Raw genomic sequence first — 19691 nt, 5'->3', positions numbered from 1 at the left:
TACTGACCTCTCCTTTATTGCTTAGCATCGGCATTGTGTCTAGAGATAAATCAGGAGTAATGAGATCAAAGACCACAAACAAATCACCAAGGAAGATTTTTTTTTTATTAAAAATTAACAACCTCCTCCTGCGGGAAAAAAAACATTTTTTTTTTCTTATTAAAGAACAAAAATGGGAATTGCAAACAGTAAAATTTTAAAGAGCCCTGGGTAGGTAGCGAGAAGTAAGCAAACACCATTTGGCTACGTTATACAATATATTAGAAGCCATGTAACAGGATTTAAACATACTCACTGCTGGAGGGGCCCTGTTGTGCCCCCCCCTTCCCGAATGCAGGAACAGATTTATAAGACACTCGCACCCTTTTGCCCAATGAACTAAACAGGTCTCCAATTGTAGGTAAAGGTTTAGTCTCCCCGCATGACTCAGAAAACGCTTTTCTGGCTACATGGTGGAATATTCACACTGTGAAAGCTAGTTGGGATTGGCCAGTGGGGTATTTTGCAACCAATCAGAAACAACAGTAAGTTCAGAATATAAAACAAATATCTATTAAAAGAGCCAAAACATTTAATACAAGTTGTCTTATAGAAAAGAACTACTAATAACATTCACAAACATATATGTCAAAATTTCCATACCTTGACAGAACTTGAGATGTTCCATATAGTATATACACTGGTTGTATAGCTGAGCGCTAGCAATTGTTCTCCGTTAGAGACTATTTCAGACAAGGAAGCCGACTGCAGAATTTTTTAATAGGATTACTGAAAGGAAGTCTGCTGTGTACAGGAAAAATCTTCCCCCACGATGCAACTTTATATCAAATATCTTTAAACTTTTACAAGTATATTTGTGAATGACATTAGTCAGTCTTTTTTTTTTTTTTAAAGCGAAGGTATATTTTAGATTTAGCAGTCTTTTAAAATCAAATGTTCCCTGGCCAGACCTAGCAAGTCGTACAAAAGTCTACAGAGTTCCGTATTAAAGCTAGGGAGACACTAAAAAAAAGAAGGTTTTTTTTGGCTTGGTTTTAAACAATGCAAACTGCAGCTCATACACTGCAGCAATTTCCCAGCTAGAGATTTTTAAAAGGCCCAACACCAACCAATTAAAAAAGTGTGTATAAGAAAGAATATTTAGCGACATTCACAAAACGTATTTAAAAGTTTTAGGAAAATACTTTTACAGGCAGCCTCTGCAGGAGAAAGGAACAGTCACTAGACTGTTTTTAGAAGCACGGATAATGTACATATAGGGGGGAGATTCAATTAGCGGTGATGTGTCGCAGTAGCATAGAGGTGAGAGCGAAGTTTTCATTGCATGCCTGCATTAAGCATCAATGTGAGGTTACTACAGAAACCTCAAGGCTATTGCAATCTCCCCCCAGAGTCAAATATTTTAGATTCTGTCTCATCATGGACATAAGACTAGTACAAGTGACCCAGTTGATGCTATGTTGGTGTGGGTGGCATTATTAAAGCATTAAGCCATCCTGACCAATTAGACAGTTTTCTCACCTTTTGCCCCATGGATTAAACATGTTACTATGGTGCAGCTGAAAGTGGATGAAAAATAAGTTTTATGGGTTTACTGGATATGGCTGAATGTTTTGCGGTAAAGTAAATGTTTTGGTTATGCTGTGGGTGTCAGTTCGTAAACTGTATTTATGGAATCCTAGATTACCCCAGTAAATGAAGCATGGAGTGTTAACACACACATATGGTTGTAAATGCTTTACGTCAAAGGCATACGGTGGGGAGAGGTAACCTAGTCAGTCCCCATCAATGTGACTACCGGGTTGAAGGGAGTAGAAGCTCATCCTAATTGATATGGACCTCCAGCATGGGCAGGTGAGATATTACCTAATCAAATGGACTTGGACACATTGGGGCATATTCAATTAGCTTTTGGATTCGCGGTAACGCGCCGGAACAGCCGCGAAACGTAATACACGGTACCGCAATAACGTGGATTTTCGTTCGCAGCCCATAGGGTTGCGAACGAAAATCCGCGTTAATGCGGTACCGTAATACCCGCAAGAACGCGCACTTTTCGCGGCAACGCGGGTTCCCGCGAATCCAAAAGCTAATTGAATATGCCCCATTGATTGGACCCTTCCAAACGCCAGTCTTACGCAATGCTTTGTGATTTAGGCAATTCATTAAATGTTATTCACAACCTAAGTAAGTTTTCAAATTAGATACAACCCTCCCCCCAGAGAACAAGCACAAAATACACAACAAAAGACAATCAAAATAGACTAACAGGAACATCATAATTACAGGCAGGGATGAAACATTCCATATAGATTGTCAAGTGACCTTTTCAGATTGAATATTTTGGGATAAGTAGTCTTTTAAAGCTTTTCTTTGCAACTAAACCTAACATACAAGCAGATTTCCTATAAAAAGCTTTACGCAAAAATTTGTATGTAATTAAACAGTTCACTATGAGTTATTGGCTGTCTGCAGTGATTGACAATTAGGCTGAACAACAAGACATGTGGTGTGCATAGGGAGGAACAAAATAATAAATAAGAAAAAACCTTCCTCCATGATTGAGAGCCTTTAGTTCTAATCGGTTTTGGATACGTTTAAATATCTAGGTTTGTAACCATGTAAACCACTGAAGATGGGACCACCTCCACTAGTGCTTCACTCCCACCCCCCGCAGCGGTACACTATGTACATGTACCTATGGGGTGAGAGGCAGACAGTAAATCCTGCCCAGCTGCTCAGATTGTGTTTTAAACAGAGTGGCTGGGTAGCATCCACTGCCTGCCTGGCATGTGCACATAGTGCCCTGCCGCAGGCAGCCCCTGCTAGGAGTGAAAAAGGGGGCGGGGCACAAAATCCCTCCTCCCTCAAGAGAAATCTAGGTCTGCCCCTGGTTGGAGAGTGATGCCTTAGTGGAGACAGCTCCTTCTTCAGCTTTCCCATAGCTCACAACATAAATACTCCAGGAGGATGCAACCTTAGACACTTTCACATAGAGTGAATCTACCAACATGTAGGAATTTGTATTAGCGAAATCTTCAGATCCAATTTTAACTTTCATAGCGTGACAAAACTGAACTTACTCTTTACAGTGAGAGTTACCCTCTAATGAACTGTTCTCACAGTTCAAAGTTTTCTGCTCAGTGGTTAAAATGGTAGAAGAAAAAGAAATGGAGTAAGACGAATACAATAGGTAATCAGTGCATTCAAATCCTGAACGTTACAGCCAAGCAGCCGAATATGAACCATTTACCGACTTCCACGCAAAAGCAACTCTATGAGTGTCAGGATTTACATGGAATGATAGCTGGACACCTAGGCGGCAAAGTGCTGCTTCCTTCTTACATCTACTTTCCCTTGGAAGCAAATTACAATAAAACAGGATGACATATGATGAAAATAGAAACACCATCAACTATCCTGGATGGTATTATGTGCAAGTACAGCTACAGATTCCCCTTCCAGTGGGATTATGTGATGGGATAAGCAAATGCTACCGAGTGCTATGTATGTAAAAGAATAGATATCACGTTGCTCAAATACCTAGCTTTCGTGCCAAGCAACTTGCTCCTGCATCCCCACATAACTGCCGCCAGGGGGCAGTGTTATCACATTGAACTAAAAAAATGTGTCCTGCACGGATATCGCCAAAAGCAAAAAAGCTGCTAAAACAATTATTGCAACATCTCTGAATATAAAACACATAACAAGGTATCCTCAAGACCAAGGGTATGCATCTGCTAGCTATTATGTCTTAATTATTTACAGCAGTGGCGGTTCAACTTCCACATCGTTGAGTTCTGTACTGCATAGTAATCTATGCCATCTAGGAGGATGGGTTTCCATCTTCTTAGCCAATCACCTCTCTTTCTATAAATACACACATACACAGTAGGCCAGTGTACACACTATTGTTAGAGGAAAAAGACAGCTTTGAGAAGGGTGAATGGAGTGAGATGGGATGTGAACGGTGTGGTCCTCGTGTGGGGAAACCTTGGGCCATGGAAGAGAGAGATCTGTGGCTTGCCACAGATATATATGGGCTGACGACACAGAAGATGCGAAATTAAAGAGTTATGACATGGCGGTAAAGAAAATGGATGAATGAAAAGACCAACCCTGTATTACTTTAGAAATCTTCTCTAGTAAAGAAAAAAAAAAACAAACAAAAAAAAAACAAAAACACAAAAACAATATAAAACTCCAACTCTGGAAACGACGGCCTGCAAAGGTTTTTTTTTCCCTTTAGCCTTCATCTTAAAAATAAAAACAAAACACACCACACCTGAATTATAAAAATGCAAGTATATATCTATTTACCCCCCAAAAAAAAAAAAATCTTAAAATTTACTAAATCATTGTTTGTTTGCTTTTTTTTTTTTAAAATTAGATTACAACCTTAATAAATTCCGTATTTAAGTCTGGCTCCTGCGCTCCTACTTTGCAGTGCAAATACTATGGGTGACTGCAATGGGGGTAGAGTGATACATCCGCTTCCCCACTACATGATCTAGAAAAGCGTATGAACGCGTTGTCCCTGATTAGACATGCTTGTGGAGTCGAGAAGGGGAAGCCCTACAAGTGTGTATATTCCTACGACAGTGGAACTCACTGTTTCTTGCACACCTTATTCCCTGTAGAGCGACTCTGCTTCTAGCGGGGTGGAGCGGCTTTCCCTGCACCCCCTCCCCCCCCCCCCCCACTAATCTCAGCTATGCAACGCCAACTTCATGTCCTACTCAGAGTCGCCTCCTTCTTCTGAGGAATTTTCAGAATCATCTGCATCCAGCACAATTTTGGTCTGCTCTCCGCCGGTGGACTCCACCGGTTTCTCGGTAACCAAGTCTCGCTCCATGTCTTCCTCTTCGTCATCATCATCGTCATCAGTACCTGAAGAACACAGAAATAACATACTCGTTGGACAAAAATATAAAGCCACCCCGTACTCTGAGAGGTAATTAGCTAGAGTATTGATAATTAGTGATGAGGACTTCAATATACTCTAGACAGACTGCACCAGCTATTCTTAAGTAAATATAAGGGCTTTGCCACGATTAAGCATGGTCAGCGAAACGCGCGTCGGCGTTCTGCTGGGTGCACTGTCTAACTTGATTGTCTCTATGGGTACATATTTTTGGACTGGGTAGATCTGCTCTATTATGGCCAGAGTTAGTGGAGCATCTAATAGGTAGTTAGCAAGACAGCTTCCATAGTGTGATCGCTCTGACTACTCCGTTTTAGGCAGATTTTTTTAGACCTCATATCCACTGCTCCATTTTTTGAGAGATATATATATTACTTTGGAGCGAACAGAAGGAGAACTGTCCATTGATAACTAGCATTGGTTTGCTAGTTCATTCACCCCGGTCCTCACATCAATTATATGTTATATAGGCCAGAAGTGCATCCAGTTAGTTTTAATTAGCATTGCTTTTTATAGATACACTTCTCTTAGATATTTCACTCTTTTAATTTATCAATAAAGGTTATATTTTAAATTTGACTCCACCACAATTCCGGTCATAATTTTTCTGGTGAGCCACTGTGCACCTAATTAACCTTTTTCTGCCTTTTTGCTATTTAGTAAATATAAGGGCACCTGCAAAATCATGGTCTTTCCACCACTTTAGCATCAAGGAACTAGATAAGGAGAAGGTGCGGCCGAAGATGGGGATATAGCTTTAGTGTGGAGGAACTTTACTTCTGTAGAAGTTCTTAGTGAAGCTCTGCACAGCGTATTACAGATTGTTACCATTTATCTATACAGAGTTATATAGCGCCTGCATATGATGTAGTACTGAACAGTGAATATTTAATATATATTACAATATATATGCCCAGTTGGAGCTTAAATTCCCTAAAACACATACACATAACTAGGGCCCACTTTTGTCAGCAGCCAATTAAGCTCCCAGAATGTTTTTGAAGTGTGGTTGGAGACCGGAGCTCCTGGAAGAAAGCCACGCAAACACAGGGAGAAAATACAAATACACATAGATAGGGCACTGGTTGGAATCAAACACACAACCCCAGCCAGCGCTGTGAGGCAGTACTACTACAGCAGTGCCAACTTTCAATGCGAAGTCTTTATATAAAAACGTTTGTTTTTTTTTTATTTATTGGTACCATAAAGCAAAAAAAGCATACCGTCAGGAAAACATATTATACAGTAAAATATGGCATTCCTAAGTACCCAGAAAGCCAGTATTCACAGTACATCATAAGTCAAACAACAATCTCAAATTACTAATTGAAAAGTTTTGTACCAAGGAATTTTGGATTTCTGGATCTAAGCCAAGCCAGACGAGCCAATTCTTGGTGCAGAAATGGACCTTAAATTAATAGATCCTGGTCCTAAGTGGAAGCTTCCATGTCGGACCTGCAGCTGCTTTTAGAACACTGGCATACTATGATCATTTTGGGCAATTTGAAGTGACCACTATCACTGCTGTTCTGGCCATCGGTGGAAAATAGGTATATTAACCAATGGTTTCATGGCACGGTCTTGGTATCCACCAAGAATGCCTGCACCTCTGGTGCTGGAGCAGAACGGGTCTACTTTGTAATTTAGCCGAGAGGCCATCATGTCGACATCCGACTGACCCCACCTTTCTATGATCTGATGGAGTATCTCTGGGTGGAGAGACCATTCCTGGGGTTGTGTGGTCTGTCTGCTCAGGAAATCCACCTTGAAATCTCTAATCCAGGTATGTATACTGACGAAAGCGCAATGATCTTTTCTAATTGCTTCATCACTAGAGAAGTTTTGGTTCTCCCCTGATAAATTATGTATGTCACAGCTCTGTTATTTTCAGACTGAATTTGGACTGCCTTGTCATTTTAGGAAGGACTGTGCTACTATTAAGAGTGTTTGTCACTGCTCCGAGTTCCATTACATAGATGGGAAAATTTGCTTCCTCGCGAGACCAATGACCCTGCAGATGAAGATGAAGTGTCACCGCTCCCAACCCTGAAGACTGGTGTCTGTAGAGGTCCAGTCCCATATGGAAAAGAGGTAACCCCCGTTCAGATCGTCTGCCTTTAACCAACACAGGAGAGACAGTCGTGTCCGAGGTAACAACCTGATGAACTGGGAGGCTAGCTGAAAGTTGTACTTGAACTACTTTGTCAGAGCATCATTTTGAAAAGTCCCGGGGTGGAAGCAAGCATATTGCATGAATATGGAGACCATCTTCCACAATAACTCCATGCATATAGGTCAGATGTTCTTTTAAAAAGCAAAGATAGCGTTCACCTATTTTTGAATGGCTACGACCTAGAACACTTGCAAAAAAATGCTTTGCAGCCTGTTGTCGAGTAGGGGACCCAAAAACACCATGCACTTGGCCAGAATTAGGTTTGATTTCTGAAAATGCATGATCTACCCATAAGACTCCAATAATTAAGTTGTTATCCAGGATGAGCAGAATGCCTGTCTTCTTCTCTGCTGTCCACTGTGCGGGCTAAGGCTTGGCCTCTATAAATAGAGCTTTTAGGCTTGACCAGGAAGTGAAAGAACATCATTTCAGGCCTTTAGGTCTAGGTGCGTTCACTGGAAGGAAAGAGCTCCTCCTGTAGCTTCACAGATGATCTTGTCAAGTTCCAAACCAAAAAACATATTTCCCTCAAAAGGCAAGAACACAAAGGGCTAGATTTACTAAGCTGCGGGTTTAAAAAAGTGGGGATGTTGCCTATAGCAACCAATCAGATCTCAACTTTCATTTATTAAGTACTATCTACAAAATGACAGCTAGAATCTGATTGGTTGCTATAGGCAACATCCCCACTTTTTCAAACCCGCAGCTTAGTAAATCTAGCCCAAAGAGTCTTTTTGGATTCCACATGAGCGTAGTAGGATCCAAGCCAAAGGGTGAACCATTCAACCACTGCAAGGTACAAAGTTCTTAGATCCAATAAGTGCAGCATCAAGAGCCATCTCGCCCATGTACTCTGATGCTTCCTTGATATGTACAAAGTTAACAACGGTGATCTAGTTTGTCAGATTGTAATCCCTCAATGACCTGTTAGGACGATTTTTCTATGGTTTTATGACTGAAGCGGATGATAAAATGGGCCCCAAACAGCACCTGCCGACACATAAATGGACTTTAAAATACCCTCACATCTTCAGTCCGTGTGATGCTTGAGAGAGACAGCATTCGGAACGGGTATTGTGGTTTATTTACACTGGCGTGTCCACCTTGTGATCTCAGCAGATGGCAAAGAAAATCAAAAATCTCTGCAGAATTTGACATTTTTTCTGGTTTAGACAAAGGAGCTCTGAAAGTTGAGATGAGGATGGAAAAGCAGCTTATTGTTTATTTTTCCTTTTAAATAAGGAAACATCGGGAACTAGAGAATCCTTTGAGTTTAGAATGTTAAGGGCCTGGCACACTGAAATAACCAAGTTATTAACTCCAAGGGGTATATTTACTAAACTGCGGGTTTAAAAAAGTGGAGATGTTGCCCATAGCAACCAATCAGATTCTAACTATCATTTTGTATAATGCAATAAATAAATGACAGCTAGAATCTGATTCGTTGCTATAGGCAACATCTCCACTTTTTCAAATCCGCAGTTTAGTAAATATACCCCCAAGTCCTCTACTTGACCATTCATCAAACCCTGACAGACAGTTCATCCCAGTGAAATTGGAACACAGCACTAAAAATTGTAAACAAAACAAACAGATTTTCGTACTCACATTAAATTCTTTTATCAGATTCCATTGGGGAACATTGTAACCCTAGGGTATGGAGCCTGATCAGAGAATCATCATCTACTTATTTATATAGAACCACCAATTCCGCAGCGCTGTACCGAGAACTCACTCGCATCAGTCCCTGCCCCATTGGGGCTTACAGTCTAAATTCCCTAACTAACACACACACACACACACACACAGACTAGGGTCAATTTGTTAGCAGACAATTAATCTACTAGTATATTTTTGGAGTGTGGTAGGAAACCGGAGTATCTGGAGGAAACACGGGGAGGGGAGAACATACAAACTCCTCACAGATAAGGCCATGGTCGGGAATTGAACTCATGACCCCAGTGCTGTAAGGCAGAAGTGCTAACCACTGAGCCACCGTGCTGCCCATTGAGAACACGTTTTCTTTTCCAGAAGCAGATAAAACTTGAAGTATTAAACAGAATAAAAAAAAGAAGAGAGTAAAGGGTTGCAGTGTCCCCCAATGGAATCAGAGAAAAGGATTTAGCAAAAAGTACAAAAATCCTGTTTTCTCTTTCATCCAATGGAGGACACTACAACCTTGGGGACAATCCAAAAGGTAACCGTGGGAACTCTCAAGTTACTGGGCGCAAAACCTTTCGTTCAAAACTATCCTCTTTGGACGCAAATACATTAACCCTGTAAAATCTTGTAAACTCATGGACTGAAGACCAGGTGGCTGTCCAACTCAGTTGCTCATACGAGTCAGATACTGAGCCTTTCAAGAGGAACTTGCTGATCTTGTAGACTATGCCCTCCTATTTTCAGGAACAGGTTTTCCTTCTCAAACGTATGCCTTATGAATTATGGAAATAATTTATCTAGCTACCTTCTGCTTAGTCACAGGCCAAACCCTCTTCTGCTCATTATAGAGAATATGTCATCAGTCTCGAATTTCTAAAGTCCTGTCCGGGTAGATCCTTGGAGCTCCAACAACATCCCTTAAGAGAGCGGATCCACCTCTTCAGAAGATCGACCATGATCTAAAATCAGAATGGCTATATCCTGATTTAGGTGGAATTTTGACAACTACCTTAGGTTCAAAGATGGTTTTGTTTGAAGGACAGCTTCAAACAATGTACAAGAAAATACACCTCCACCCAACTATAAAGTAGGGCAGTGGTCCGATGTCTGGGATTCCTGTCACTCAGGAGACACACCCCACTGGAACCTCTGTAACAGGTCTTTCTCCAGCGGTGGCTGGCAGTAAAAGTTTGACTTTTCAAATGCTGACGGCTTCTAATTATTGTTAGCATCAAAGCAATTAAAAATGATTCTGCCGACAAGGGCATGATTTCTCAAATATATAGCATTCTTCTCACTTCTGCCCTTCCCTCTCCAAACCCTCATGAAGACGAGTGGGAAAAGGACCTTGGTCCTCCCCGGATGAAGAGGCTTGGGAGGACATGAGACTGGGGATAGCTAAACGCTCTATATCAACTAAACTCAAGGAAACCTCTTACAAAATTTATTACCGTTGGTATTACACTCCCACAAGACTCCATAGAATGTTTCCCTCTTCCTCGCCCTGCTTTTGGCGGGACTGTGGCCAAAGGGGTACGATGTTTCATATTTGGTGGTCTTGCCCGATTATCACCACCTTCTGGGATTCAGTCCATAGTTTACTAAATACCCTTTTTGAAGCCCCTATCCCGAAAGATCCCTGGATATTTCTTTTATGTTACCCTCCCCAAGACCTGGACAAATTCTCCAAGAAATTAACTGCCCACATCCTGACAGCAGCCAAATCACTCATAGCCCTTAATTGGAAAAAGACCTCACCTCCATCCCTTTTGGCTCTCAAGAAGCAGATTTGGCACGTGGCCGCTATGGAGGAGATTACGTACTACCTCCACGATAGAGGCCACGTCTTCAGTCAAGTCTGGGCTCCATGGCTAGCCGTGGAACACACCTTCCGCCCTCAACGCTCCACGTCCTCCGACCTGACCCATGTGCGATGACCCTAACTCTTCCCGACACATATCTCCCCCTCTGCTATAGGCTCAACACACCCTAGTTATCCTCTAAATACTTAGTGCTTATCTTTGTGGTCCTACCCCCCTCCCCCACAATCCATTTTATATTACTCTTTAAAAATTTAAAAAACCGGTCATTTTTGTCTAAAGGTTTCCTAATATGCGATACACCACAATAACTGTTGTGTTTTTACTGTGCATGCTACACAGTGTTATCGCTTTGCTGTCTGTATTTTCTTGATTGACCACTGAAAATAAAAAATTATAAAAAATAAATAAATGATTCTGCCAGCCAATGAGGGGGAAAGGGTAAGATTAAATACTAATTAAGGCTGTATATCTCATTAACTAAAATCTCCCAGTTTTTTTGGACTATAGAAAGTTTGTAATAAGTGGTTCATTTTGCTGCGCCAATGAGATACATTTTTTTACTTTTAGTAGATTTAACAAAGAAATAGGAACCAGGTTTGTGCCAGAAATTGAACACTTATTTATGTTTCATTTTCAGACCAACTACACGGACACAAATTCATAATTTAGTGGAAATCGGATCCTTAGTAAAGAAAAATACAAATGCATCCTAATGCAGTGTCAATATTTGGTACTGGAGATGTGTGAAACATGGACTTAGGTAAAGCAGAATCAAAACCATATTTTCAAAACCTTGGGAAGTGGGAAAGGGAGATAAGCAAACATTGTTTGGACTCACAAAAGAATAAGACTTTGGAGTATATTTACTAAACTGTGGGTTTGAAAAAGTGGAGATGTTGCATAAAGCAACCAAATCAGATTCTAGTTGTCATTTTGTAGAATGTACTAAATAAATGATAACTAGAATCTGATTGGTTGCTATAGGCAATATCTCCACTTTTTCAAACCCACAGTTTAGTAAATATACCCCTTTGACTCTAGCACATATCACCCTTTTTTGACAAATGCTAAGCTCCGCCCCTTCATATCACTGTCCCAACTCCGAAGTTCTTTGTCTAACAGACTACTAAAAAATAATTCCTTTGTACTTTGGCATAAAGGGTGGCTATCATCCAATCAGATGCTGCCCTGTACCGCACTAGAAGCCCCTTACCCCTCTCTTCAAAGCACTCCTGGATAGAAGCCGTTAAATGCTGTGGGAAGCATTCAATGACCAGTGGGTTCCAAAACGTACCTTCCGTTTGCTTTTCTGTATTATCAGAGATTTCATGCACATCATTCTCATCATCGTCTTCCTCATTTTCCTCCCCTTCATCCTCGTCATCATCAACAATGACCACACAATCATCCATGTTGTCTGTGTCGCTGTAAGAACAAACACAAGAGTTGTGACTTCCGGTACGCTACAACATTTGCAGAAACATGTTGTTACCAGGATATCATCACTGACCTGTCCTCGGCTCCTGGGTCATCGCTATCGCCCTCTCCAATGAGGTAATATTGCAAGGGATTTGGCCATAGATCTTCTTTGATGATCTGCAGGAAATACATGTAGCTGATACAAACACATCTACAACCGATACATGTTAACTATGTGCCAGATGGATGTCTGCAATCATACATTAAAATGTGCAACCCCCTCTCTCCATAAGAGAGAACGGTATGGGATGACCAAAATACAAACTAAACTTTCTTGGAAAAAAAACCCCCAAAAAAACCCTTTCCAAGGTCTGTATCTTAGCAATAACGAAGGATTCTAGGGTACAACCTCCAACGTACTGCTAGTGGGAGATTAAGGAAGGGATTCATTATATATACACAGTACTATACTAATATATATATATATATATATATATATATATATATATATATATATATATATATATATATATATATATATATATATATATATATATATATAGTATATACAGTATTATAATAAAAAAATAGACACACGATAGCTCCCCACTATACACACTTCTAGATGTAGACACTGAAAATACAAGGGATCCCTTACCGTCGCGATACGGTCAGCAGCAGGGAAACTGTGATCGGAAAACCAGCTGAAAAAACTAGGTGCAGAGCTGCTGTTTTTCCCATTGTACGTTGATGGGTTTTGCCCACGCCACCATCGAATGGGAGTGGAATGAGAGGTCAGGCGTCCTAACACAAAAGAAAGAAAAAAGAGTGGATTTATAAACATTCTGCAATCTTCGCACAACGGTTTTACAGGACCCTTCTATTACTATAGTGCAGTTGTGCCCTGCTTGTCTTTACGACACAGCCTGTCACACGTAGGCCCTATCTACACCAAACAATAGTGAACAGGTCACTTGCCTGCCACAACAGCAGCACACCTGCTCACTAAAATCATTTGTGCTGCTGTAAGTATTCTCATGATCTACTTTTAAATCTAATACAAGGATGCAACCAACAATAAACTTACTGAGCAGAACAATTTGTATTACCTCCATCAAATTGGCTAGAACAACAACACTAGTACAGTACTTGGGTCATAGTGTGGTGTTTTAAGAATAAAATGCTGCTGTTTTAGAGAAAACATCTTTTATATCTTTTTTTTTTTAGAGAGCCATAGTAAAAGCTCAAGCCAAAACAAGTACACTTTATATAATATATAGTAAATAACACAGTACATTCTACTGCTAAAACGACATCATCTATGATGTTAACAACTGCTGTGCCAAAGGTTGCCCATCCCTGGAATGGGCCGCTCCCTTCAATTAACTACAAAAATATTTATTCATATCTTTATATATTCTTCTGCCACACTAGCTGCAACGCTGATCAGTTTTTAAGACAAACAGTCAAATAATTTAGTTTTTTAAATGACAGTGGTAGGTGAATAAAGTGCACATCTCATACACGCAGTGGAGGTATTCTTAGTAAAAGGGTACTAGACAGCTTGGCCCCCCCATCAACACCCACGCTCCCAGTCTATCCACGCTCCCAGTCTATCACTGACACAGAGGAGCGGCAGTCAGCTGAACCACTGGACAAGGTAGGAAACACATAGCAAGGGCTCAAGTAAATTTAAAAAAATGCAATATCCCCTTTTCTCCACTGTCAGACGTTAAGAGCGTGTGTTTCAATGAAATCCTTGAGGACGGCCCTCACCATGGGCCCTCACCATGGGCCCTCACCATGGGCCCTCACCATGGGCACACTATGAAAAATACTACTACTAAATAATTTAAATGATGTCACTCCGTAAGATGGAGCTCTAGGCCTACTGCCTTATTACGCCTAATGACAGCAACGCCTCTGATTGGAGGCGATTTTTTAATAGCCAAGATAGGATTATTTTCAATGGACAATATTAATTTTAAATAATAACAACAAAAGACATTATATTAATGGGTAATTAGATTACTAAAAAAGATAGATTCCTATAGCATAGTTGATCCAAAACCATTTAAGTGTTGTCTGTTTTCAGATAACTCATACTCGCCAACCTTATGTTGGCCGGGTCCGGGAGATCCTGGAGGGCACGAGGGGTGTATGGGCGGAGGAAGTGGTGCCGCACAAATTGCGTCATTTTGGCCCCGCCCCCGGTAATGTTATGCCTGTTTGGAGTCTTTTTACAGTGGTAAAAAAAAACAAAAACAAGCATTACATAACTGGGCATTACATAAATTGTGAAGCCCCGCCCCCGTACATGGCAGCTTTAATTTAGTCAAGTTGGCAGATGCGGGAGTATCGCCAGCTCTCTCGGGATTCCGGGAAACCTACCCGAAATTCGGGAGACTCCCGTACAATTCAGATAAACATTGCTGCCAATACATGGATTATGGTAATGAGGGACTCCCACTTATCAGCTATATAAAATAGGCAGGAATAGAGGGGCAAAAAGTTTGTCCAAAATTGATCCCAAATCGCCAATTGACAATTACTAAACAATACTCACCAGAGGAGCCATACTGAAACTCCTTGATGATCACATCATTCTTGAAGTAAGGGTTCGAGTTGAAGTAGAATTTGATCTTACAGCTCGACTTTAAGTGTGTAAAGTCCTCCACCTACACAAAAAAAAAAAAGGGATTGGTAAGGCGAAGACAGAGGACAACAATGAACCTTGATGTGACAACAGGGCCAATGCTTTAACAGCATTACAGGTTCTATTTGTCCCACCTACCTGCAATTTGTTCATGTAACTCAGAGTGTCCTCGTCACGGTCGTCAATCATAGCAGAGAGTTGTGGGTGATTGAGGAACTGGAATTGGGGGACATTAAGGAAGACACACCAAGAGTTGTAAAAGTTTTAGCATTGTAGTATTCCCATTATTCCCATATATAATTCAACCTTCTCAACAGACAAGCACAAGTGGGACTCTTAATTTTTGTCAACTAAAGACAGTTAAGATAGAGAAATTCTTTCAGGCAATTTTGTATAAAATGCATTATTATTAAGTCCATAGGTTTGCAACCCTGTGGCACTAGATTTCTTTATTAAAATGACTGTTATTAAAGAAATAAATGTATAACAACGTTAAAACAAAACCTAAGGGCTAGCCTACACAGGAGATTCTGACCCATAAATGTGACAAGATTAGAATCATAGTAATGGAATGGACTGTCCCTGATAGGCCATACATGCCAACTTTCAAAACTTCTCCCCAGGAAGATACCGGGGGAGAAGTCATGTGACAGGGGGCAGGAAGGGGCGTTGTCACGTCACAACCCCGTCCCCACTATAAAATACCGAAATTCACGGCATTGAATAGCAGGGGTGTGATTTAATGACACAATTAAGCCCACCTGTGAATTTCGGCGAATCCGGGAGGTTTGCCTACTCTTCCAGGAGGACTCCCCGATATTCGTGGGCCTCCCGGGAGAGCAGACAAGTATGCTATAGGCCCACCTACACTGCTTCAATTGGCGATCAATGCAATTTGACGGCAATTTGCAGGACAAGTTTAAAACGGGAGAGGGAGTTCAATGCCATAGTTGATTGCATATGGTTGGTTGTGAGCAGCTGAAACAATTATATGATGCCATCTACTGCCACTTTCTCATTCGCAAACTCTTCCTGTCAAAAGCCAGGATCTCGAGTGTGGTGAGGTTTGATCTCTTTTCACATATGTGTTTGAAAAGTCCACTGATGGAGCTAACTGGATTACACTACCATTATCTGTAATGAAGTGTTGGTCTGGAGCATCTGGCAGACTAGAGAGCAGAGCACCAAAAGTGCAAGCAAGAGGAAAACATGTTTTGTAGGGGCACTCAGTGATTATTTAGTTATTATTCAAACATACATTTTATTAGATCAGTTTAAAATAATGTTATAGTTATAGTTAAGAATAAACCTTAATAATAATAGTATCGAAATATAAAAAGAAAATAATAAAGTGTGAAATAATATAAAATAACAATTATAAAATAACTGGAAAATCGCCAGGCCTCGCTGTGTTGTTAATTGGTATCCTTAATGTATTGTTATAAATATGAATCTTTTTATAAGAGGTCAATTAAGAGCCTCACGCTGCAAAACACCTGTTTAGATATACAGGTTATTAAAGACCGTTTAGACCAGGCCTGTCCAACCTGCGGCCCTCCAGGTGTTGTGAAACTACAAGCCCCAGCATGCTTTGCCAGTAGACAACCTGTTGATAGCTGGAAGGGCATGCTGGGACTTGTAGTTTCACAACATCTGGAGGGCCACAGGTTGGACAGGCCTGGTTTAGACCTTTTGTTCATTATTTAGATTAGTCCTGCATGTAATGGGTGCACCCTCCCAGTCATGAGATAGCTATATGGCTGAGTGACAATATAGACTGGGTATGTGATTACCTGGTGCGTTGGTATCAACAATTCTTCTTAGAGAGGAGAGCATCCATGCAGGTTTCAAACATCATCTGCTGGAGCTGTGTAATAAGTGTGCACCTCATTGGACAGGAACAGCCAATCAAATCAGGTGCACTGCCCCCTCCCAACTACTTAAAAAGAGAGGTTCAGTTGTGCTAAACTGATAGCTCCTCTCCGGTCCATGTGGTCAGATGCAGCAACCACATCCAAACAGCTATGTGGGATAAGGGTTTAGTCAAAGAGGGAGGATGTTCAAACCTGTAAAACACCTTTAAGTAGCAAAAAAGGATACAGCAGTGACCCAAAAACCAGGGATGGTGCGTATGATGGCGTTGCGCTTCTGGATGTGAGGTTTTCGGAGCTGACCGTATCGCCTTTTAAGCTGGAGCAAAGCACGGTCAGCCCGTTCATTTACCGCCCTGAGTTCTTGCTGCACGGACTCCAGAGCATGTAGGGAACGATCACTGCTTGTGACCTGGGGGTCAACAGAGACGATGCAACACTCGTCGCCCTCGCTACATGATCGAGGATCACCCGGTTCTGAATCAGAGGAAAGAGGTGACAATACAGCAGGCTCGTCCGAGTCTGCTCTCTCGAGATTCTGCTGGGCACTTCTTTTACGCTGGTCCCCTGAATCTTCATCTACCTCAGTATCTCTCCTTAAAGGATCTGGTTTTAACGGTGTTTGATTCTTCTCTCCTGTTTCACCGCCTTCTGGGATGTGCGGCGTCCCTCTGGCACTTTCCCCTGTATCTCCCCTCTCAGGGGTACATACTGGGAGTCTTACATGGGGATCTTCCGTACCACCTCTTTCCGGAGTGTGCGGCGTAACATTGCCTGGCCGCTCTTTACCTTCTGTTCGTTGCTCTCCCGATTCTCTCCAGTTGATCATCTCCCATAAAGCCTGAGCAGCCTCTGCCTCCTGACTAGCAGGCAGATCAAGGACTCCATTATTCTTTTCCTTTTCCTCAGTCTCCAAAACTCTCCTCTGTTTAGCTGGTGGAGGTGAACACTCCTCCTTCTTCTCTGGGCAGCTCATGGTGAAGGGACTTCAAAGTAATGGTAGATAGTCACCAATGGAGCACATGGCCCATCATCTGCCAATCAGAAAGAAGAGACTGTTACACAACCAAGTATGCAGCCTATCAATTTGCTGGGGTGAGTGACATCCCTGATGCACCCTGACATATTCATGAGGTAATGGCTACTAATGATTTAATGGGCTGAATATTAATTTAGATGACAAGATGGATGTCTCCCCCGTGTGTAGGGGACAGGTCAACTTTAAAGCAAACAGCTGTCACCCTGCAATGCCACAAAACCTGACACAGCCCCCCAACACTAAGCTCTAACGTCACACAGTCAACAACAGCCACACAACCTTGCAAATCGACGTGAAGGGACCAAACTCACCACACAGGGACCCCTTCAAAACTTGTCACCCCCGGAGCCACCACGAGAACTGTCACCGCGTGACGTCACTGCCCCCTGTCACATCTACACCAGTGCCTGGGCGCCACGTCACGTCAACAACGGTGCACGTGACTAACGGACGTCACCGTCAGCAGCTCGGGCCCTTGCCGCATCTCCCGCCCAATACGAACCGCGATCACGTGAGCCGCAGCCACTTCCTCCCCGACAACAGCCTGGACACAGCCCTGCTGCCAATCAAGCCGTCAAAGCCAATCACACCGTAGGGGGCTTTGACGTGAGCCACGCCCCGGTCCTACGGCCACCAATTGGAATGCAGCGTCTGAGCTGTCCTTTTGCCGCTTTTTAGCGAGAGCGAGGCCTGAGAAGCAATCTGTGGTGTGGGCGGGCGGTGACTCCCCAGAATGCACCGCGGGAGCAAGCCACATCTTAATACAGTGACTGGTCCATTATTCTAGTAATGCAAATTAACACTAAGACAAGCTGAGTGTGTACCTTTATTATACCTTTGTCTCATTTTTAAAAACCTATATGGAAAATATATTATTCTCAGTGTAAAAGAATATAGTAAACTAATGTAACCTTTGGAGATATATATATATATATATATATATATATATATATATATATAAATATAAATATCACACCCTGCATAATAGAGAGGTAAATGCTATTAAAGTCTCACCAAAAATGACCGTTCTTTACTGTAGGATGGTCCTGGCAGGAACATCACTGTTATAAAGCTGCAGTAATAACAACCTTCCCTGGGAAATGCTGGTTTCCTGTCATAAGAAAGCACTTGGGGCCTGATTTTGCGTTGTACGTAAAGGTATTTGCACAGCATAGAGATGCGTCTTGGTGCAAAACTGACGGTGAGCATAGGAACTTGCATCAGTATTTAGATTTGCATGTATCTTGCACCTGCAGCCCTTTTCGCTTGAAGTCGGTTTGTAGCAGTAACGTGAAAGTGCAGTAAAGTACGAATGTGAGTGAGTTCTCTGTACAGCGCTGCGGAATTAGTCGCGCTATATAAATTGATGATGAACAGGTTAAACATGCCCATGCACATGTTTAAGACGCGTTGAACTCTAAAATACAGATATGGAAAATGTGCAGATGCATCTTTAGTCATACGCAAACAGTGCGTCTTTGCGTTAAACTTTAAATCAGAAATTAATATGCAAAAAGTACATGGAGCGTTTTAGCAGCTGAAAGGATTCTTTGGCAATGCCCATTAGACACCAGCAGCACTGCAATGCAGTGACTTGTAGTCTCCTAGGTAACACATGCTATGTGGATGATTTGGGACCTCATACACAGGGCCACTATCAATATGAAACATGCACTGGAAAGCTGTGGTTAGATTGTAATAGCACATAAAAAAAGAGTCCACTCTACCCTCTGTCTCACATCTGCATGCCCCTTGTCAACTTTGTATAGAGTCATGTTTTTATGTATGAATTGTAACTTGTATATTTTGTTATTTCAATTGTCTGGCGATACAGAATTTTTGGCACCTTACAAATAATTGATGATGAAGATGAGCTGTCATTTAAAATAATAGAAATCACTTTTTTACAGATGGACTTGGTGGGGATTGGGGCAGTTGCACTACAAAAACCAGGCGGTCAATAATGTAAATCTGGGAATGATCACAGGGTGTAAGATCATCATCATCATCATCAATTTATATAGCGCCATTAATTCCGCAGCACTGTACAGAGAACTCGAATCAGTCATATATATAAAATATATAAAATCATATATTAAACTCAATCTTGCTAAAACTGAACTC

General features: G+C 41.6%; 2 protein-coding genes across 4 annotated transcripts in view; one reads left to right on the top strand and one right to left on the bottom strand.

The window, feature by feature from the left end:
- Positions 1-87: 87 nt before the first annotated feature.
- Positions 88-18090, bottom strand: LOC142101009 (uncharacterized). 2 transcript variants are annotated; one of them, XM_075185005.1, is made up of 8 exons: positions 18070-18090; positions 16758-17562; positions 14796-14873; positions 14568-14679; positions 12660-12805; positions 12093-12178; positions 11877-12007; positions 88-4890 (listed from the first exon to the last, which is right to left on the bottom strand). In XM_075185005.1, the coding sequence occupies exons 2-8, from the start codon at positions 17502-17504 to the stop codon at positions 4736-4738; spliced, it is 1455 nt and encodes a 484-aa protein (XP_075041106.1). In that variant the 5' UTR covers positions 17505-17562; positions 18070-18090; the 3' UTR covers positions 88-4735. The 2 variants fall into 2 exon arrangements, with proteins under 2 accessions (XP_075041106.1, XP_075041105.1); XM_075185004.1 differs by lacking the exon at positions 18070-18090 and adding an exon at positions 17879-18063.
- FOXP3 (forkhead box P3) overlaps positions 18033-19691 on the top strand; it is a 163447-nt gene continuing 161788 nt past the window's right edge. For both annotated transcript variants that reach the window (XM_075185007.1, XM_075185006.1), the window contains exon 1: positions 18033-18383. The gene's annotated coding sequence lies outside the window, so the exon portion shown is untranslated. The remainder of the gene's footprint in view (positions 18384-19691) is intronic.

This window comes from Mixophyes fleayi, chromosome 9, assembly GCF_038048845.1.
Source record: "Mixophyes fleayi isolate aMixFle1 chromosome 9, aMixFle1.hap1, whole genome shotgun sequence".
In the NCBI taxonomy this organism is placed as follows: Eukaryota; Metazoa; Chordata; class Amphibia; order Anura; family Limnodynastidae; genus Mixophyes; species Mixophyes fleayi.
The sequence above is the reverse complement of the archived record's forward strand: the minus strand, read 5'-3'. Positions and strand labels throughout refer to the sequence as shown.

Bases quoted from the DNA above. Each gene is read 5' to 3' on its own strand.
- LOC142101009 (XM_075185005.1), bottom strand. From the start codon at position 17,504: ATGAGCTGCCCAGAGAAGAAGGAGGAGTGTTCACCTCCACCAGCTAAA. The intron at 14,874-16,757 runs GTATCCTTTTTT...CCCCAATTCCAG, and splicing joins CTGGTTTTTGGGTCACTGCT to TTCCTCAATCACCCACAACT. The intron at 12,806-14,567 runs GTGAGTATTGTT...CTTTTGTGTTAG, and splicing joins GTTTCAGTATGGCTCCTCTG to GACGCCTGACCTCTCATTCC.